This window comes from Tetrao urogallus (genome assembly GCF_951394365.1).
Source record: "Tetrao urogallus genome assembly, chromosome: 3".
Taxonomy (NCBI): Eukaryota; Metazoa; Chordata; class Aves; order Galliformes; family Phasianidae; genus Tetrao; species Tetrao urogallus.
The window spans coordinates 46,226,885-46,249,392 of NC_136815.1; the positions used below are offsets into that span (position 1 = coordinate 46,226,885).

General features: G+C 43.0%; 2 protein-coding genes across 3 annotated transcripts in view; both read right to left on the reverse strand.

The window, feature by feature from the left end:
* Positions 1 to 1,330: 1,330 nt before the first annotated feature.
* Positions 1,331 to 21,640, reverse strand: THOC1 (THO complex subunit 1; the record flags this gene model as incomplete). 2 transcript variants are annotated; one of them, XM_079533022.1, is made up of 22 exons in its annotated part: positions 1,331 to 1,626; positions 3,498 to 3,576; positions 5,019 to 5,166; positions 5,384 to 5,467; positions 8,404 to 8,469; positions 8,717 to 8,812; positions 9,245 to 9,268; positions 10,119 to 10,189; positions 10,784 to 10,834; positions 11,027 to 11,093; positions 12,895 to 12,995; positions 14,307 to 14,438; positions 15,521 to 15,629; positions 16,189 to 16,262; positions 16,605 to 16,687; positions 16,977 to 17,072; positions 17,588 to 17,636; positions 18,710 to 18,828; positions 19,728 to 19,794; positions 21,057 to 21,117; positions 21,210 to 21,283; positions 21,545 to 21,640. In XM_079533022.1, the coding sequence occupies 22 exons, from the start codon at positions 21,638 to 21,640 to the stop codon at positions 1,331 to 1,333; spliced, it is 2,043 nt and encodes a 680-aa protein (XP_079389148.1). The 2 variants fall into 2 exon arrangements, with proteins under 2 accessions (XP_079389148.1, XP_079389149.1); XM_079533023.1 differs by lacking the exon at positions 9,245 to 9,268.
* Positions 21,641 to 21,937: 297 nt separating this feature from the next.
* The window catches only part of COLEC12 (collectin subfamily member 12), a gene marked incomplete at both ends in the record, with an annotated part of 108,606 nt that continues 108,035 nt past the window's right edge, over positions 21,938 to 22,508 (reverse strand). The window contains one exon of the mRNA XM_079533876.1: positions 21,938 to 22,197. Coding sequence (XP_079390002.1) covers positions 21,938 to 22,197 — 260 coding nt within the window. The remainder of the gene's footprint in view (positions 22,198 to 22,508) is intronic.

Genomic DNA, 22,508 nt, shown 5'->3' on the forward strand with positions numbered 1-22,508 from the left:
ACTCTTGCATGGTTCGTACCACAGTGCAGTGGCTGTCCATCCTCTGCCTCCTGCAGTGCTGCTGTCAGGGAGGTAGAAGACAAACTGTCTCCTCCTTGCGTAACTCAGTGCTGCTGCCCATAGCCAACAGCCGTGGCTACAATCAAGGGTTCCGCCCAGCCTGACCTGCTGATCAGTCTGTGCTGTTGCTGGCATTTCATGACTTTACAATAAATTGTGATCAACACTGTCTCCATTAAAAAAAGAAGTTGGTGGCTTGATAGTGTAGTTAGTATGTGTCTCTTTTCACTCCTTGGGCCATCACTGGTGACTGTCTTACAGCAGGTGCTGAGGAAAGGCACTTTTTTTAAGCTGTAGAGGGGCATGGGTCAGTGCTGAGGCTCCTGTTCAGCATCTTCCCCCAAGGGACAGAGCACTGCTGGTGGCATTGATGACAGAGTTTATCAGGAGTAAAAGAAATCTGCACTTCACTGTGCACAAAGTGACACAAGACAGATCAGAGAAGGATGGCATCCAGATTAAGGGCAGCTCCATGCAAGCCTCATGCCTTGAACACAGGCACTGAGATTACAGTTCGTGCTGCAGGAACTGGTAAAAGATCACCAAGCACAGCTGCTTCATTCACCATCCGTTAGGGCCTTTCTTACCCCAGCTTTCCCCGTGTCAAGATGGCCATGTTACTTCAGCTGCAGAACACCAGGGGAAGTAACAGCTGTTAAAAGATGTTCCAATCCAAATGGCCATTGGAGATACTTCCCTGATGGTAGTGATGCCACAACAGGCCCTAACCAAAGCTGTAGCAGGCTACAACATAACAAAACACATGATCTTTTTCAACAAAGAACAAACCCAGCTACAGGAACAGCTTGTAGTCAACCAGCAAGCTGCTCCCTGTCCCAGAACACACTGCTGCTTCACAAACAAGGAATTTTTCCGTCTATGCAGGGCCGAACAAAGCCTGCAGCACTGAGGATGCACACAATGCCTTGTGTCTCCCACCCAGCCCCACTGGGAGGAGCTCAGTGTCTCATTTGCCAGCAGGTACAGCATCATGCTCTAGAGCTGCCAACGCCCACAGGAGGATGTAGGAGTGCTTCCTCTTGAGCCCCACACTGAGCAACTCCAGTCTGCAGCCTCCCTTTTCTATTTCCATCATCTCTGATGAATCATGCAAAGGATGGATAATTACTTTCTCAGAAAACAGGGGAAACCATGAATATTATAAAAAGGGTTTACTGACTTTTTTTCTTTTGAAATGAGATACCTATCACAGACCTGCTCCTAGTACCAAGGGTATCACCGTAACCTCGCCAAGAAGGGAGGCAGCACGCTAGCTGCCGGTGTCGGTGTCATTGGTCAGGCTCTCAGCAAGGTCCCCCAGCCCCGCTTTGCTCAGCGCAGTGATCAGGTTCTCTGGAGTGGCGTGTACACCCTCCTGGTCCTGCCAGGCAACCAGCAGCTGCTTGGCTCTCATCTTCACGTCGTCACTATCCGCCTCGATCTGACGGATGTCAGAATCCTTCATTTCCAAGTAGGGGGCCAAAGCTCTCCAATGCTCCCCCAGCCTGATGGCAAATGTTTCCATTTGTTCCCCTGTCATGGGTTTGTCCCGTTGTACCTCTGGACCTGGAAGAAAACAAAAGAATCAAGATTGAGGGAGCGTCTCAAGCAGATACTGCGATCCCTCCCTGAGCTGCCCCGCTCTGAACCTCTGATTTCATCACCAACAGCCCCTCAGTGAGCCTTTAAAAGCTGCTCAGCAGCGCAGGCTTTGTATGGCTGTATCACTTGGGTTTCAAGCAGAACATCCCCTATTAGTCCCCGCATTGAAGTAGAGCCTGCTTGACTGAGAGAGAACTGCTGAAGCCTCACATACATCAGAGCTGCCTCTGCCAAAGTGAAAGCAGGGATCTGCACAGGGAGCCTGCACTTGGCAGTACGTGAGTCAGCTGCAGTGGCTCAGCACTCTGACTGTCTCTCTCACTTACGTTACAGACTTAACCCAGGTAACACTGTGTTGATTTGCAAAGAGCAGCGAAGGAGCCACAAAGCAGAGTGGGGACAGGGCATGAACAGGGGCTCAGCTTCAGTGTGTAGTCAGTCCTTTAAGGACTTCTCTCATTCCACCATCACAGCAGCAACCCTGACTCCTGTGCTCTGCTGAGAAGCCAAGTGACCACACAAGCAAATTACCCATCTACAGCTCATCACGGGTTATAACCTGCGGTTTGCCACTGATGGTTATTTTACACACTTTCAAAGAAAATTAATTCAGTCATTACATGATTTATGCACAGGAAGTCAGCATATTCCTGATTTTAATGAGCTGCTCACCCTCATGCCACCCGAACAGTAAGCGGGCACAGACTGAGCTCCAGCTCTTCACAGCGATAAGTGTGGACTCAGCTCACTGATCCTCACTGATCTGAGCTAAACCCACCAGACCTATGGGAAATATCCAAGGAGCACGAATGACAGAAGAACAAAAAGCACCCAGATCACTTCCGTTAGCTCTAAACACCCCGCGCAGACCACAGTCTTTGCTTTAGGACAACATTTAAAGAAAGATGTACACAGTTCAGTTGGTGGATTCAGGCAGTATTAGGTTCAAGAGAACTTCACTATCAGCACAGAGACTGGAAATGAAGGTCAGAGGCTGATGGAGGAGGCAACAGAAGCGACATGGACACAGGCCCACCGCCAGCTCTCCAGCAACAAAAATCTCTCAACCAAATCCTGAGGCCCCCGGGTGGGAGATCCCAGCCCTGCACAACCCTCCTGCCTGCGCCAGGGACAAGAGCTCATGGACAGGGGTACAGAGCACAAGGGATAAGGCACTACGAGATGAAGGCATGAATGAGGATGGAGGAAGTAGTTCACAGACACAGGAGATGGGAGGAAATGTGAGAGCACAACAACCAAGGTTATGGGCAAGAGGCAAAAAGGAATGGGCTGGCTCATGGAGGGCAACGAGAGATGGCATTTGTCCGGAAGGCTCTTGTCTCCTCAGTCAGAGAAGCTTTTGCCTTTAAATGAAGATGAAGCAAAGACACGAGAAGATGAATAGATTTTTGTTTTCAAAGTCTTACAGCTACACCCCCAGCTTTAGGGAGGCCCTCAGCCACAACAACTAAAGGGCAGAAAGAAGAGGAAAGGTGCAGAGGAACGCACAAGGAGGTTTGTACACAGCAGTACGGACCCTTCAGCTACAACTGCCCAGCAATTCTGTAAACATACACCTCGCGGCACAAACAAGGAGGCTCCTAACAGAAACACCTCTCCAGCTTGGACAAGTCAGATACCATCAGCACTGCTGAGCATGAGACCAAGGGGTGCTGCAGCTGTGTAAGCTGGGGAGGTCACATTATCTGGTACGAATGTGGGCACAAGTGAGGAGTGCCAGGGCAACCAAGAGCGGTAACCCTCAGAAGAAACTACCATTAAACACAGCTTCTACTCTATGCATCAAGAGAATACTAAGAACATGCAAATCTTACTTTCATTGTTCTCCTTTAATAAAGCATCATTATCTTCCTCATCTTCATCTTCGCCTGTTTTTATTTCTTCAGAAGGAGGCTACAATGAGAGAACTAAACATCATTGGATGAATTTTGTGTTTAAAGAAATTTTACAGCTCTATGATGGTGCCTGGCATCTGCGTTAGAATGGAAAATCTAACATGATCCCACAATGAGGACTAAAACTCTCCCGCAGCCCTCTGTATCCACCAGTGACAATACAACACTGTAATAATTAAAAAACCTAAGAAAGGTCCCACTGACTTCATGGGATTCTCCTATCCGCACTAACTACAACAAGAGCATCACATCTATTGCTTTATTGCTTTCTTTAAAACAAACAAGCACAAACTTCAAACTCCAGAACCTTCTTTAAGTCTCCACCACTGGGAAACTTATTTCCTTGCTGTCTTAAGAACTCCTCAAGTTCTCTGTACTGTCAGACTCCCCAGTAGACAATTACAGGTGGCAAACACATAAGCAAACAGCAGATTTCTCATTCTTTGTAAGCTGTAGATCAGATAAGATGAACAAAAGGTTCCTTTATCCTACATTTCAGTCACAGGCCTTATCCAGGCGTCTGTTTCGTGCCGTAACACCTACTACACGACAGGAGGAGCATGAGGCACGCTGCACTGAGTGCCTGTTTTACAGTTCTCCCTTCCCAGTACTTTTTCCAAAATCACTTTTAGCATCCAGTTAGCTCTGATGGCTGAACAAACAAGAAAGCTACATATTACAAACCAACCATTACACCTCAGTCATTTTAGTTTGCAGACAAGAAAGCTCTCATGTATAGAACCACAGGTTTATATCCATAAGGAATAGTTGGGTTGTGCTAACTCAAAAGCTTAGAAACAAACCCCTCTCCAACATAAGCCTTCCTTACCACTGCATAAAGAAAAACCTGAAAGACCCCTAAGGGCCCTTGCCTCAAATCTGTACTGTTGAATGTGCAAAGACACAATGCCTTTGCATTTGCAGCTCTACCAGTTCTACTTCACAGGTATTAAAAGTCAGGGGGTTGCCAGAAGAACTCTGGTAAGCTTTGTAACAATGACCTCCCACAGTATCCTCAGCTGCATCCTCTGCCCTTCACTGCAGGCAGCTGCCCCAGTGACAACAGCTACTCACACCAGGAGCTGTAGCACAGCTTGTATCCTCCACAGAAGTGGTTTGCACCACAACACTGAGCCCAAGCAGCTCAGCACAAACATTCCTGTCTAGCAACTTTGCAATGGGTGCAGAAAAGCTTGGATTGCCACAGCTGCTTGTCCACAGAACAGAAGGCAGAGCTCAGCAGTGAAGTTGTTAGACAATGTTATCTGAAATTTAACATTATCCTCAAGGATTAAATCATTTTCTTTGCGATTTTTCCTTTACTGTACAAACTTTTTTGTGTTTTTCCCCATGTACCAAATGGACTGCAGAAGGAGACAAGCAGGAAGTCAAATTAATTCATTTATTATTATATTATTATTATAGGATAATACCACTTACAGGCAGCTCCTTGGCTAATTTGATTACCATGTTTTCTAGATATTCTGGTAAGCTCTTGAACTGTTGATTTGTTGGCTGGAAGAAATGGGGGCTTCTGCGTGCCAGCAGTCTTAGTGCTCTCCATCCATAGTTGGAGTTGTTCACAGCCCTGCAATGAACACAAATCCAGCTGGTACCAATCTGTTACGTATAAAAGGACAAAAAGATCCGAGTAGTTTCCTAATTATAATTATTCTATTCCAAACCTACAAAGACTCGTGCATTAATAGAGTCTGACACAGATATAAAGTATCACAGCGAACAGTTTGTTTTCTTCAGCAATCCAAACATGAAAATGAAGTGAAACAAAACAAAGGCCCACGTACTTGTACTTATTTTCAACCATGTTTTCAGGATCTGCTTGTTCAATGGCTTCTTCAAAGAATTCTTCCAGTGTTGGCATATATTCCCTAAAAAATAAAATATAGAGCTTAATATTACTTGCATATTACTCTAAAGTAAGTGCTCTTCAGTTTCTTCATAAACATCTGCCTATTATACACACTTAGCCCTTCAGCCATATGGAAAAGTGTATCGTATCATAGAATCACTTCATGGTTTGGGCTGAAAGGGACCTCCAAGCCCACCCAGTCCCACCCTGTGCCATGGGCAGGGCTGCCACCCAGCAGCTCAGCTGCTCAGGGCTCCATCCAACCTGGCCTTGAGCACCTCCAGGGATGGGGCACCACAGCTCATATGGGCAGCTGTGCCAGCACCTCACCAACCTCTGAGTGAAGCATTTCTTCCTGACAGCTCACCTAAATCTCCTCTCTTTTAGTTTAAAGCCATTCCCCCTTGTGCTATCACTATCGTCAGTCCCCCTCTGGTTGTAAGCTCCCTTCACACTGGTATCTTAAAGCACGTTTGGTGACAAAGGAATACAGGACAAGACATGACTTCTGGCAAACAGACTTTTGTAAAAGTATCCATAGCAACTGGCTGGCTGCATTTGAGACATGCTCTCACATGCACAGCTCACACTCAGGAATCTAAAATGGCTGCTTCACCTGGTGTGATCTGATAGGACAGGGTAAACAAACACGGTCTCCTGCTCTATACACATGCAGTCACTCCAATTTCAACTGCAACCACAGAAAGCTAGAATGCTATCCCTACTCAATTTCAATTATTTATGGTCACTGTGTACTCAGAAGGACCTTGACAGGCAGGCAGGATTGGGTGCAAGAACCCCATGAAGATCAATAAAGGGAAAAGTGAAGCCCCGCCTCTGAATAGGAACAACCCCAGGCACCAGGGCATGCTGAGAGATGCCCAGCTGCAACAGAAAAGGTCTCGGTGGCTAGGAGGGCAAATGTGAGCCAGCAGTGTGAGCTTGTGGCCAAGAAGGGTGGCAGCACCTCGGGCTGCCAACAGGTCAGGGGAGATGATGTTTCTCTTCTGCTCAGCAGTGCTACTACACATCTGGAAAGCCGGGTCCAGTTCTGGGCTCACTGGTACAAGAAATGCGGGCCTATGCAAAAAGCTGTGCATGGATGGAAACATCTGACGTGCAAGGGGAAGCTCAGGGAACAGGAAATTCCATGTAAGCATAAGGAGCTGAAAAAAAAAATAAATCCTAACAAAAAACCAAACAAACAAAAACTACAAAAAAAGAAAACCAACACACCACAATCCACAAACGAAGAAACTTTTCTGTGACAGTGATCCAGCTCTGGAACACGCTGCTTGCAGGCTGTGTCATAGAGTGACATTCAAAGCCTGACTTGAGAGGGTACTGAGCAGCCTGCTCGAGCTGAGCAAGGGGTTGGACTAGACAGCCTCCAGAGGTCCCGTTCAACCTCAGCTCTGCTGTGATAACATGATTTAAACTACAGCATCTGTGGCTCCTAGGGGATGTACTAAAAGGGCAGCTGATTTTTCTGTTCTTGTAATAGCCAGCAGTTGCTTCTGTAAGATATTCAAACTAGGATATAAGGCACCATGATCAGAAAGATGTAACAAGAGGAATGATATTCACATTATTAGGTCGGTTTGCTGCTTTGAAAACTATAAGCTTACTTAGAGCTGTAAGGTACTGTGGGCTAAGATTATCAGTGGTGCAAAGCAGACCCACCATCCGTATTTCTGCTGTCTACTACTTGATAGAGATACATCTGCTTCTACGCCAGAACCTAGTGATCAGTCAAGGAAGGGGAAAAAAAAAACAAAGGGAGAAAAAGGGGCACTGGCATATTTAAGAGTCCTACTACTGAGTACTGGAACTAAAGCTAGCATCTCAAAAACCAACCTCATTTGAATCCTACTGTATTTGGCACTATGCAAAAACTTAAAACATTCTGTCCCAAGAACAGCTACCTAAAAGGAAGGCAGGTAAAGCAGGATTGTGCCATTTTGATGAAGACAAGAGAGCAAAAAGCTACAGCGTCTTGACAGTGTCCAGACACAGAGCCCATAACAAAACTTGGAAGTGACTCCCCGGGACCCGTTCCTGCCTGCTAACCACAGCATGCATTTGTGTATGTGGTTTTGTTGTTATTTTGCTTTGTTTTTCTTCCTCCTTTTCACGCACAAAGAATCAGAAGCTTAGTGCCAAGCTCAACTCCTTCAGCCTCTGAGCTCATAAGGACCTTCCTGCATATCTTAGCTTCACAAAAAGGGAAGCAGCTTTCTCAGCAGAGCTCTCAAGCTCTGGAGAAGCAGTTCCTCAATTCAGGATGCCTGCCACCTAGCACCTCTCCACAGGCACCTACAGCCATTTTGGATGCTACCAGCAAAGCCCTCTTCCGAAAAGAAATAGGACGGTTCCCAAACTTCCACATCAGCACAAAAGGGAATTAAGTGCTCTCTAACAAGCAGACAGTTAAATAAAAGGATATTTTCAGTATTTCCTACAATTGCACAAGCAGAAGGGATAGCTAATAACTGCATTTTGTTACATCTGCACCACTAGTAGATATAGATGTGATGTGTGTTGAAACATGCGTGCTAGCTGATTTCACCTTATCTGCTATTGCTCAAAACGTGTACCTACCTAAAAATCTGCTAACTTCGTTAGAGCCAGACGTGGCAATCTTCCTTTATCGTGTAAGGTACTTAATTATACAACCACCTGATATAAAAATGAGACTTTCCATCTGTTTTTTTAGCACAGATTTTACTAAGCGATGAAAATTACCGACAACATAAACGTTAGTCAATAAAACTAGTGTTCTGTAAGAACATTTCAAGACAGAGATGCATGCAAGCGCCTTCTCTCACAATGCACAGTGACATGGCATACTGTGTATGATAAACACTTTCCTTATGTAGCACTCTAATAACTGATTTTGTATATATCAAGTGCTGGAGGTGGGCTTTAGACAGCGACACGCCATTTCTCACCTACCTGCTCTCAGATTTACAAGCCTCCATGTTATCAGGGCATAAATTCCAAAGTCGGGTCAGCTCCTCACTGAAAAAGTGAACCACAGGCACACATTAAATTCCACATTCATCATTCCAGCATTCCACATTCCATCAATCAGCAAAGCCAGACACAGAACAATGCTACAGAAATTCTCATCCCACTCTTTACACTAACGCACGTGATAGAAGGTTTGTAATACAAACATAGTAGGAACTAACAGAAGAGATACCACAGAAACCCTCTGTGAAAAAAAAAAAAACCATAACAAAATAAGAGGGAAAAACCAACATACTTCCCCATAAGAATTTTTTTGTTTGGTCCTTTTCCTAAGAAGTCCTCTGGAGCTGGCCTCTTTCTTGCAGGCCTCATTGGCTTAGAATCAGGAGGCCTACAGAAAACAAACAAATAAACAAGGTGCTCTTTAAGATCAAACCAGTAATACTTAGGACAAGAAAATCACATCATTTCAGATAGCTTTGAGTTAAATCACAATGAAAGTATTCAAAAGGATGGGGATTATCAGAATGGAAAGAGAAAAGGGAAAAGAGGAGGATGGAGAACATAAAGTAGGGGGGTAAGGAAAGAGATTTGCCATACACCAAAATCAGTTAACTCACAAAAGTCAAGGCTTATCAGTCCCGAAACAGAGAAAGAAGCAAATCACATTTACTCCAGCAGCAGCAGCACATACTAAGTGTGATCTACTCTGCTGCTGGGATCATCTGCACTATGATTGCAAGTTCTCCTTCCCCAGCTGCACCTGATTTCATGGGATCAGAGAATGGAGATCCCAACTCACTGAGGTTAGGGTAAGACCTACCCAAGCTGAAACTCTGGCTGAGATCTAAAGAAGGAGACAGAACATTTATAAATAAGTCAAATTTCAAAACTTTGCTTTTCCCCTTCCTCCCCCCCAACAGTAACTTCTCTTTTCTCACCACCCCCCACCCCATTTTTGCCAATGGCTGAAGTCAGGAAGAGAGGGTTCTACCTGAGCCCTCCACAAATGGAAATTTGCAAAGAAGTGGTGACCAGGCTGCTCCTCACCAAAACAGGGCTGTGGCAGTGGGTAGAAAGAATAGGGATGGAAGGGAAATGTTTTGGTCACCACCTCAAAACAGTCAAGTAGACATACAGAGACCAAGTTCAAGTTTGGCACTAGTTAGTAACTAACTACACAGGAAATCTTTTGACGGTTACAGCCACCTAACCATAGTTTCCTTTCAGCTAAGTGATCACAACTAAGTGAAAAACCTAATCAATAATGGTATATAAGAGGAAACTGTAACACAAAATTCCAGGTTTGCTACCCTATTAAAGCCATAGTGCCCATGGCTCTGGTATTTTTGTACAAGGCATTCACTTCTTCATCCTAGCACCTTCCAGAGACAGGAAGGGACACAACACTGTCAGCCTCCCGTCTTGGGACCCTTGGTATTGAGAGAACAAAATGCTGCCAAGAATGAGGAATGCCTTCCTGAGACCCACATATGCCTCATCATCTCTTCATTAGCAAAATGAAGCCTTATGACTTTTGACAGACATCTAGGAGTGTTCTGCACACAGAAGGGACATCCAACTACAGTAATGTCAAGGTTCTCTGATTCATTAAGTTCACAGACATTGGATAAATATTCTAAAGCTGAGCCACCATTTCAAGTAAGCAGCAAGTTTCTACTTAGTAAGAGAGGTACCTTTCTTTCACAAAGCTTGGGCAGCCTTCGTTTTTCCATGAGTTCCAGTTCTCTTCAGTATTTAATATATGCTGGAGAAACAGAATATTCCCCGTTATTAGGATCATAATTACCTTAAAATTTGGCCCCATGAGTTTTAATTTAGCTATTGTAAATAAAGGAAAAACTGATTGGGTGTATTTCAGTCACAACTTCGAAGGTCCACAGTAGGCAGCTAGTTTTGCTTATTCAAAAGTAGTGCACTTCCACTCTTCAATGACTATGGAAAAGACTTTCTTCTGTGAACAAATAGAGGTACCAAGGTAGAAGAAATGAGGGAAGACAAGAAGTTTTTTAAAAAATAATATAGTTCCACTTGTGTCTTATTTTCATGTCTTTGGACCTAGCGTTCCTTCTTGTAAAGATCCCATCAGCATCTCATGTATGCATACAAGCACATACGTGCACATCCCCACTTCTCCCCAGGAGAAACAGGAAATGCACATTCATGAAAACATGGGGAAAATGTGGCTACAAAATAAAAAGATGCTATGAGATCCTCTTCAGTGGGGTAAGATGAAAAGTCTCCCAGACATTACATCTGTGCTCCAAAAGCCTGTTTCAACCAATACAGATTTTTCACTCCTTACACTCAGTTCAATTCAGACATGCACCAAAGTACTGACCTCTACCATTTTTGAGAATCTTTCCCCATCTGGAGGATTTTCTGAAAGAAGCTACAGTGGGGGAAAAAAAAAAAAAAAAAGTTAACTTATTGCATTGTTATTTATAGCAGAATACTTAGAAAAAAAACCAACAAAGAAAATGGTGGGTTTTTTTTTTTTGCTTTAAGGGTTATTGACACAGTATTACATGAGGTAATTACTTTGTCCACACAAATTTTTATAGAAGTACCTACTGGTACCAACCTGGTAAACTGCTTTTGTAGTATCTTCAATCCAAAGAGACTGCTCGTCTGTTAGAACATAGTTTGAACTAGGAAAAAAAAAAATAAAATCATTTCTCATTTACAGCATACACTTCCTGAGAGGAGTTGGACAGAAGCTGAGGAAAGTCCTCTCAATATGCTCTAATGTAGTCCCATGAGCTGACCACCTTTTGACCTAATTAATTAGAGGGGCTTGTACTGCCAGGTTTAATTTCATGCAAAAGGAAATCCATTTGTGTGACAGATGGCAGCAATCAGTAAGTGAAAGTGCAAGCAATGCAGAGATAAATACAATAGCTTGGATATCATAGAATCACAGAGTGGCCTGGCTTGAAAAGGACCACAATGATCATCCAGTTTCAACCCCCTGCTATGTGCAGGGTGGCCACCCACCAGACCAGGCTGCCCAGAGCCACATCCAGCCTGGCCTTGAATGCCTCCAGGGATGGGGCATCCACAGCCTCCTTGGGCAACCTGTTCCAGTGCGTCACCACCTTTTGTGTGAAAAACTTCCTCCTAATATCCAACCTAAATATTGCCTGTCTCAGTTTAAAACCATTCCCCCTTGTGCTGTCACTAGAATGTTGCTTATTTCATTTCCTAGATGGATTTTTTTTAACTAACTGAAACATTAGATGGTTTTGATTCAAGAAGAATCCACGCCATTTACATGCTTTAAAAACAAACCAGATTTGTACAAAGCACTAGGTACCTTAAATGGCAGATAGAGGCATGATGATGGTTAATCCAGTAACACGAAAAAGGCTTTTAGAACTAGTTTCTCTTTGTTAATAGGATTTCTTCAAAAAAAGATCTTTTTAAGGAAGGGAATAATTTGTATTATCTTACAACATCTGCACCAAGTGTTACATGATGCCATTTATATTTCACATTATCCTTGATTGCTGAGAAGTGAGTTCTTTAGTGCACTGTTTAACGAGCAGTCACTAAAATGACCAACTATTACCTCTTACTGGACTGAACTGCAATTCAGGATACCTGAATCCTATTCTTTCCCTGCCACTGGTTTGCATTTGTACATAATTTATAGAATGAAGATAATGAGACTAATCTAGTTTGAAAAGTTATCTGAGATCTGTTTCTGAAGGGCAGCGTATCACAGCTGAAAGACAACTGCCTTAAACATTCATCATTATGCACACATATGGCCAGCACAACATGAACATACAGCTATGTTTTTCTTCAGCATCCGTTCGGGTATGGAGTAGAAAGAGACAGTCTTTGTTCTGAGCCGCCAGTTAATAAAAGCAATAATGGCCATGGTTATTACTGCTCTTTCAGACGGCATTCTTTAGTGCATTAGGAAGAAACAGATCAGCAAACAATGTCACAAGAAGATCGCAGAGCTGGTTGCATATGTGGCTTCCATTCTGAGTCTACGAGCAGCCTGCACTACTACCTAATAGCTTACTGATACCAGAGAAAGAATCTCTTGGTTAGCAGTCACCTTAAACAAGCCCTGGTGGTCTCTGCTTTTCTGAGACCCCACTCAACTCACTAACCTGTCAGAAAACTAACTCTGCAAAGACAAGCAGATGGTTTTTTGCTAGCTTAGTGAACTGCACAAACTTCACACAGTTTAACAAACATCAGCGCTGCTGGAAGGGAGGGTAGGAAATCACACTAAGATGAGCACAGAAAGGTAAGAATGAGGCCACCCCCATATTGCTGTAAAATAACCGCAGCCAGTTTTCATCTACTGATGCAAGGTTCCACAGATACAAGAACCTTGGAATGAACAGATGTAAGCTCTTCTAAAATGTTTTGGATTATTCAACTCTGAGGTCTTAGCTCCCCAAATTCAAAACACAGACGCTTCCGTATTACCTTTTAAATTTGACCTGTCCCTTCAGATACTGAAACAGTATTAGATACTGCAACAAGATGTGACGGCGGAAGTTACTGTCACTCAGCTGCAAATCCATCAGCTAGACAAAAACAGAAGAATTACACATATTTTAGAGACATGCATAACTGACGAAACATACAAAAATCCAACAAATATTTTCAGCTAAGTCAGGTGGGGACTGTTTTCACAACAAAAACTATTCAGTTTTACCTGTACTTTTAGGACTGCGCACCACAAAGAGCTAAGATCAGTGCAACTGTCATTCACCACAATTTAGGAAAGCCAGTTATCAAAGCTTTTAATCAATTTCTTAGAACCTTGAGGAACTGCTTGTGAAACAGACAGCACATTCCTAAACTCTTTTTAAAACCATTTCATACTGCCTATTCTAACGAGTCAGTCACCTTGAAATGAACAAGAATTCAGGAAAACAAATATTCAGTGGTTTTAGTAGCTGAAGGACAGCTTGCTTCCTTTTCCTATCAACTACTGGCTACAACATAAGGACCTGGCTACCACAAGATGGTTCGCTCAGCATCTGCACGCTGACACTGCTTGGTTTCTGCCCTATGGGCTGCAGCTTGATAGCTCATGCAAAGAGAACTCTGAAGATTCTTTTTCCTTGAAGACCTTTGACTTACATGCTTATTTAGCAATCAGCTCTATACCACATTATGACAAAATTCTTGATACACAAACTAAAGGTCTGTGAGCCTCTTCTCCTCTTTTCTACTCCAGAAAGAGAAAACTCATTTTGAAACTTGCTTTCTGTCACCCACCATTATATATCTGTAGAAGTTAAAGCTACAAATTATTCCAAACTAAAGACAAACATTTTAGGATTAAATCTGATAATGCTGTGTTTTTGAGTTAACTCTGACAGAGTTCAAAACTCTCATCTTTTTCAAGGCAATTTTAAAGAAGACTCTTAAGAGGCAGGAAATGGGGGTAACACATCACCAGTCAAAATCTTTAGAAGATATTACCGTGGTGTTTTTAATTGCCTTTACATCAGCTCTTCTTTCAATATCATTTTTAAAAATGCAACAAAACACATCAAACACAATAACTAGTTAAGAGCTTTACTGCATTACTGCTTAAAGCATTACTGCTTTACTCTTATTCCAGAAACATTAGTTCCCAAATCATTGACTGAGAGAAAAAAACCACAGAGAAAATAAAACTAATTTAGAAAACATAGAAGAAATTTCTCTTAATTAACAACGTGATGAAATAATGCAATGAGATACTCCGAGAATCTGTGGAGACCTTCGTAACCCAGCTGGACACAGCGCAGATCAAAGCCTGCTTCAGTTGAGTTGAACTAGATTCTCTCTCCAGGTTCCCCTCAACCTCTCCTACCCCGACTGGAAGCCAGGAGATGCCGTACCTTTTCACTGGTTAGGAACTTGGCAAAGTACACGTGTTCACCACCTGTTTTTAGCTCTTCCAGCTTTTTTCGGGAAGCCTGCGTGTCGTCCAATTTGTAACTTTTGAAAACAGCCAAAACTTCTTCTGAGTACTATAAAACAGTTATTTACCACGGGAAAAAGAATTTCATTAGAATATTTTAATAGTCTTAACACCAAGCAAATAAAATCATTTGCAGACCTGCTAGAAGACTGCCAAAGCAACGCCTATAGAACGTACCACGAAAACACGGTATGTGCAAACGATGCACAAATGCTTCCTTGAGAGATGTTACAAAGAACAAAAGGCTTACATGACGATAGTGCTTACATCCAAACACCATGAAGGATGCTCAGAATGTATACACGGAAAGGTAAATAAGTTAGAGTGAAGTTTGCACTCCTGCCCTTGAAAACCAATTCAGAACCTTCAAACTGAAGAAAATCTGTCAGTAAAAGTCATGTGAAAGACTTAAACCTTATCTTCATTCTCTCAATCGTGGTTTTCTTGTTACTTTGTTTTTTTGTTAAAGCTGAGAAGGTAGGCTTTATTAACCATATTCACATCAGGATGTCTGTGCAGATGTTCCCTCTTATTTCCAGAGTACAGAGAATGAAGATTAGGAAAAAAAAGAAAGAAAAAAAAAAAAGAGCTTCTTACTATGAAATAGAAACTGACTGACCAAGCGTGAAGAAATATGTTATCTTTGCAATAAATCATCCTCAATCTTCATCGTAAGCAAAACTGAAACAGCTGGCTGAAGGGGACCCTCAGGTCATTGCTTCTACAGAGATCTTTTTCATTAGAATCTTGTCGATTTTAGGATTCTAGTGGGATTAATGTTCAAAAATAATCAATATTCCAAAGTTAAGACTTAGGAGTAGGTAGAACTATTTTTCTTATAATGAGGTAAAAGAAGTTCTGCTTTTTGCAACTAATAACAAAAAAGGTACTTCTGACATTACTGCATATCAAGTGCTTCTGCAATTGACTTCTGAAAATTTTATTAGAGGATTTACTCTGCATCTTAATATGCTGTTCACTGTCTAAAGACTGACTTTAAAGCACAGCAATATGCACTTGCTCCCTCATGCACTATCATTTTCAATACTTTCTGCCGTTATGCTCGCTTTCTATCACATAAACAGTGATTTTTACTTTGCATGTCTAGGTGAAAGCATGCAGATGGATTACCTTAAGAAAAGTTTTCCATGAGACCTTCTCATAGCACTGCACAGGGTTTCTAAAGTAATCTTGAAGCGACCAGAATTTTCTATACAGGTTATAATCTATTGGAATGGAACTGGAAAGAAAAAAAAAAACACAACAGAAAACCTCAATAGCAACAAAAATCTATACTGAAAATATTGTATTCAATTGAAGTCCACTCAGGAACGTACAATCCTAGAAAATATTGTTCATTTTCTAAGTAAAATAATGAAGTCAATAGGGAATCCTGTTGAGAAGTCCATAAATCCAGATGTGTCCCTGTGAGAATCTTCGATACAGTCTACTGTTACTTTTTGACAATAAAACTACAAACAGTGAAGCAAAAGTAATCTTAGTTTTACACTGCTGTGGAATGAAGAGGAGCACAGTCTTGTTCTCTAGAAGCATGCACAGAGTTTACTCATTACTCATACTCAAGCTTTGCCAAGGAATCTGGATTCACTGTGAAAGAACACCAGTTAGGGTATATAACATTTTCAAACAGTCAATAGGTTTCCTTCCAACTCCAAGCAATTTCTACTTAAAGAAATTGAAACATTGCTCGTTTCTACCTAAAGAGGACAAGAAATAAGAATCCTTTCCTTTCAGTTCATAAAATTCTATTTCAACTTTTAGAACTGCTATAAACTCACCAACTTGTTGGTGCTTCATCATCTCCCATCTCACCTTCTTCTACGTCCATTCCTTCATCTCTCTCCTCTGAGTGCTAACAGGAAGAGACAATTAAAACTTGATATAAGTGCCACTATAATTTGTACATATTTTCCTCAGAAAAAGGCTGTAGGGAAATCTCTCTTTTCTGTGGGGAAAACTAATTTTAAGTAGCAGCTCCTATCTCTCACAATCTAATCAACTTCGATCCCCCTCAAAGTCTGCACAGCTTACTGTACTGAGAACCATGTTGAGAATCAGCTGCTTGGTCTGGAGGAACAACAGCTAAATCAGAAACATACAGTTCTGAACACCATGGAGAGTAGTAAGACTGCACAGAAGTGCACACAGAACTGTTTTCTGCACAGTGAGTGAAAAACGATGTGGGAATTCTCACCTTCTGCCCAAGAGTGCTCTCGTGTTCATTAGTATTAAAAACAGTCACATTTTCCAGGTTAAACTGACTCTGCAAGTTGAGTCCTGCAGAAAACAGAGGGTCAATCTTCAAAGCTGTGAATTTTTAAGTTTGCTCTTTCAGTTGTTTTTTTATGAGACACTTCTATTAACATCTCAGAAAGAGTATTTAAAACCTACGTCTGAGATGACAACAAATGGAAGCCACTTCTAACAGTAAGGGTAGAAGAAATAAAATACAAATGCAAAGCAATTTTCACCAACTGGATTTGGTCTGCAGCTCTCATAGGTTTATCATATGACAAAGAGTAAATACACTGAACCTTTCAAGTGTCATGAAATGGAAAAGTCTTACCTGACTTCTCAGATAGCGGAAACAATCTAGCCAAGAACAGTTGAATTCTTCCACAAAAGACTGTGTTTTGTGATTTAGACAATCTCCTTAGAAGGTCTAAATATTGTAAAAAGCAAAGAATATTAGCATGTGTCTCGCTTTCAATTTTTCACACATTAGAACGTCAGACTTTTTAATGACAAGTCCCACTTCACTAACAAAAAGAAGCGATATTTGTAAATTTAAATATTAGCAACCTCCTCCAATTAGCCACAGTTTTCCCAAATGCACTCTATCTGTTCTCTGAATTCCTGCAATGGTGAAGAAAGATGAGTTCAAACAAATCCTACTTGTGTATTTCCTTCGATAGGGGCCTTGACTTTGCTGAGAAATAAATACGTATCTGATGATCTTCCATAACAGCCTCCGCTGATGAAGAGGATATCTCTCAGTTAAGAATGACTTGTTGATTAATCAACAATATTCACAACTGCTAAGATGAGTGATCTGCTTCTTACCTTTATTGCTTATTGAACAAATTCATGTGTACATTAAATTACTGAACTCGCTTTCACTCACTTTTAGGGAGTTCTTTAATTCTCAGCCAGCACCAATGAGAAACTAAAACTCACCATTGCACATTCGTAGCAAGTAGTTTTTCCCTGCAGAATAAAACATGTTCTGAAATGGAGAAGAGGTATTTAGATCAGCAGGAGACAGCAAAACTTTTGGAAGCAGATTTTAATTCAGTTATAAGCCATGAGTGTGTAAAGCCAACACAAAACAAACAGTCCCACACATCTCAAGAGAGCATGATATGCAACATTTAAGTCCAGTCTTCATATAAAACAAACCAAAAACCACAACCAAAGAACAAAAACTGCACACGACAATGAGTTGCAAGAGTAGGATCCACTTTTTCTGCCCCAAACACTAATTTTTTACACTCGCTGCCTTTATTCTTTCACATTATTTCTATTCATTTATGAAGACCACTGCATAAAAGATTTTGAGCGTTCACGGAAGTAATAATTTGGCAGTGGGAGAAAGAAAATAGGAGTTACTTTAAATAATGATAAGAAACAGTTTATGAATACACTGGAGAGGACAATGTTATCTGAAATACAACAGCCTGAATGCCTATGGAAGAGGTCAAGGAATGCAGGCAGGGTCTCAGGCAGAAGTCTGAGAATTCCCTCTTCAATTAGCAGTGCCCACAGCACAAGAAGCTGAGCAGCCTGTCAGCGCAGCTCTGCTCCTGCCACAGCACAACTGCATAGCAAGAATGCAGAACCCTCGCACAGGCCTCAAAACTCAGTCTTGTTCAAGAGCAAAAGTATTTCAGGGCAACATGTTCACGACTGCTACAGTCTTGTATTGGAAAGACTGTTAAGCAAGAGCCCAAGATTTCCTCCCCTGCAAGCTGAAGAGGCTGGCATCTCCTGCAGCTGCAAGGAAGCAGCTGCCTAAGTCAAGGGAAGGCATTCATAGAAACTGCATACCTCAAATAAATTTTTCACTTTCTACAAGAGATAAATACTACAGACAGGAGAGAAAAAGAGACAGAAGCAGAACAATCAACTTTATAGTCCTTTATTGTTACTTTCCTGACTTCTGTTATCTGACATTCAAAGCAGAAAATGCTTCATGCTACTATTTTAACATGGACACAAAGACGATTAAAGTCTCCTTGTAAAAACGTTTCAGGTATGCAAAAACTTTGGTGTAACATCCTAGTATGGAAAAATACTTACTGATTTCCACGTAGCAACATTCTTCTCCACAAAAGTGAAAATTTTATCACACTGATCCAAAGGCAAGCAATCCAGAACATCTCCCAAAAGCACAAAAGGTGTCGATGCAGTGCAGATACCTGTGAGCAATAGGGAATATTTTGTTCACCAAACCAGAACAGAAATGCTATAAAATGTACGGCATTTGGCAGACGTTATGTTCAAAAAGAAGAAAAGTTCCTACGATGCCTAACAAAAAGCTTGGGCTCAAGTAGGAGCTTGCACGAAAGCCATTTTTCTATGTATACATATGCAGATGAGAGCTTTGCACTAATGCCTAACAAATAATAAACAGTATCTATTTTAAAAATCTCAGAAGTTCTGAACGCCTCGTTGCATACTGTGGGTGAACACTTTTAGGCTTCTAAACCCACAGTCTGTTTTCTTGCACACATCCAAGACGTCTGAGAATCTTTTTCTCAAGCTAAGCACCACTGAAGCAGCACTTCAAGTCTGTATGTCCACTCCCTATACCTTGGTAATGTCTGCATTCATCATAATCAGAGGCCACTTCATTCTACAATTGATAAGGTGTGTATGTAGTTGAGCTACACTTAATAAAACAAACGAGTATTTGATAGGCAACGTGAACAAATGAACAAATGCAAGGGTATGAGAGACTCTTCAGAAGAGATTAGCACAGCAGTTTCTGACACGCACACAAGAAGTTATGAAAACAGATTCAGTAAACATCTGTAAATATCTATATATCTTGGTGTACTGACAGGTCAGTACAAGGGAGATGAGCCCAGATTTCAGTAGAACTGAAAAGAAGGTTCCAACAAATGTCACACATATAACCAAATTCAATTACATTATATTTCATCCCCTTCAGGAAACAGACTTAACCACTAACCTAAGGACCACATACTATCAAAGCCAACTGCTGAATATATCTTACCAAAAATCAAGAAATTAAGATTAAAAGCAACCCAGCAGCCCCTAAAGCTGTCAACAGATCAGAGAAAAATATGCTCACCTTCAGTGACTCCATTAATAGCAAGAGAAATGATTGCCAACAGGTTTTCACACGGAGCTTTGTTTATCTAAATAAAAGGAGTAGCGTTAAACTTCTCCATTCAGACATCAATATACTTAATGAAATCAGACTTCTTGTTTCCAAGCAGGCATAGTTATAGCATACGTTGATATTCAAGTTCCCAAAATTTTGGTCTATTAAGTCAGAAACATCAGTTATGCATACAGAGGTTTTACTGAATGAGTAACTTGATTGCTTCCGTCCCTACAACACTTACTCTGAGCCATTTACCCCAAATACAAGCATCTTACATTCTACTTACAATCAAGCAGTAACAACAAAAACATTCTTTGACTCTTCTCACCAGCTGTAATAACAGCTTTGTTACGTGCTACAAACAGGTTGCCTGCTCCACCCCACTCCTGATGTAAAACAACAAACTGTGGTTTTAATTCTAGGCAGAATTTCATGAGCATTACAAAGAACTGCTAGAAGAGGACACACCAGCACCTCTCAGTACCCCAACTACCATCTCCTTTAATCATCCGTGCTCAACCTTAATTATAAAACTTCCATTTCATTCATAGCTTTAATAAGCAGTATTTCCTGATACTATATGAAGCTGCTCAATTAACGTGTTAACTTTTTATGATCATGAGCCAGCAGCATGCCCCTGTGGCCAAGAAGGCCAATGGGATCCTGGCCCACACTTGAGGAGAGCATGGCCAGCAGGCCAAGGGAGGTGATGTTCCCTCTCTGCTCTGCCCCTCTGAGGCCACATCTGGAATACCACGTTCAATTCTGGGCTCCTCAGTTCATGAAAGACAGGGAACTTCTACAGAGAGCCCAGCAGAGGGCAACAAAAATGACTGGGGGCCTGGAGCATCTCCCTTATGAGGAAAGGCTGAAAGACCTAGGGCTGTGCAGCCCAAAGAGAAGGCTGAGGAGGGATCTTATCACTATTTATAAATTTCTAATGGGTGGGAGTCATGGAGATGGGGCCAGGCTCTTTTTGGTGGTGCCAAGCCAAGAATAAGGGGCAACAGGCACATACTACAACACAGGAAGTCCCACGGTGAACATGAGAAAGACCTTGACTGTGAGGGTGACAGAGCACTGGAACAGACTGCCCAAAGAGACTGCGTAATCCCCACCTCTGGAGGCATTCAAACCCCACCTGGATGCTTTCCTGTGCACCCTGCTGTAGGGAACCTGCTTTAGCTGGGGGCTGGACTGGATGATTTCCAGGGGTCCCTTCCAAACCCTATGACTCCGTGAACCTGGAGATGCAAGTTTATTTTATATCTGCTGGTAAGCCGTACTACTTACTATTTCCTCTTCTACGATAACTCTGAAAGCTTGATCCAGGGTACACTTCTTCTCATTTTCGCTGCAAACACAAACACCTCCCATCAGTGAACAGCACAGCGACGGGAACAAGATCACTAAAACCGACCCGCATACAAAGCGGCAGCCACTCACCTCCCGGGAATCTGATTAAAGGCGTTCAACAGCGGTTTGAGGGTTTTGTGGTGCAGAGCTTCTCTGGTGGAGATCTACCGAGACGCAAACAAACAGAAGTTACCAAACCCAGCGCAAAACCAGGAGGCTGCCAACGTCGCTCTGAGGGATCGCCGCCTTCTTCCGTGTGAGGAAGGCGCGGCCGCACATCGCTTCTCACACAGCTCTCCCCTCGCGGCGGCCCGGAACCGGGCCCGGCGCGGGCGGAGGCAGCGAACGGCCGAGCTCCACACCGGCGCGGCCAGGCTCCGTGCGGCCGCCGCGGAGAAGAACCGCCGCCTTCCCGCCGAGCTCACCGTGAAGCGGTGCCGCGCCTCGGGCAGGCTAAAAAGCAGCGGCGGCGACATCGCTCCGGCCGAGCGGCGCTCCGCGACGCGTGCTGATGACGCCATAGCGTCGTCCCGACCGGGAGGCGCGCCTTTCCCTTCCCGCCTCCGCGGACGGGCGGCGGGCGGGGCGCCGCCGCAGGAGGGCGCCTCCCTCCGGGCGCCGCTAGAGCGCCACGCGGCTGAGGGGCTGCGCGAGGGCCGCTGTCGCCGTGGCTCCGAGGGCGGTCGGGGCCGGGCGGGGCAGGCGCGTCGCTCTTGGCTGCGCGCATGCGTGGCTCTTTGAGGGCAGGCGGCGCGGGAGCCGCGGGCTGAGCGCTGAGCCGAGCGGTGCCGGGCCATGGCGAGCTGCGCGCCGGCCCGTCACGCTAGGGCTGCCGTTGCTATGTACGAACGAACGTGTCCCGTGACCGCGTTCTGAGCGGGAGGCTTGGTGCCAGCTGGGTTACGCGAATTCATCCTTTTTGTTTTTGTCCAGTTTTCATACCGAACTTGCTGAATTTTTCGTTTCTGCTCCTCACAGCTCTCCCTCCTTACTACATGTACCGTTTTTATGTGCTGTATTGCCTGGTGCTGCCCAATTCCTGTAGCATAGGGAAGAAAAACATCCATCCGTAATCCCACTGCAATCAGAAAAGGCAAATAATTACTAACAGTATTTTATTCATTACAGTTAGTTACGTTTGCTATTATTATAAAAAGCAAATGTTAAAAATCATAGCATCATTAAGGTCGGAAAATAATTCTAAGGTCACCTAATCCATCCATCAGCCCATCCTCATCAAGCCCAGTGCCCACGTCCCTCAGTGCCACATCCACACGGTTCTGGAGCACCTCCAGGGACAGTGCAACACCTCCCTGGGCAGCCTGTGCCACCTCAGCACCGCTCTTTCTGAGAAGAAATTTCTCCTAATATCCAACCTGAACCTGCCCT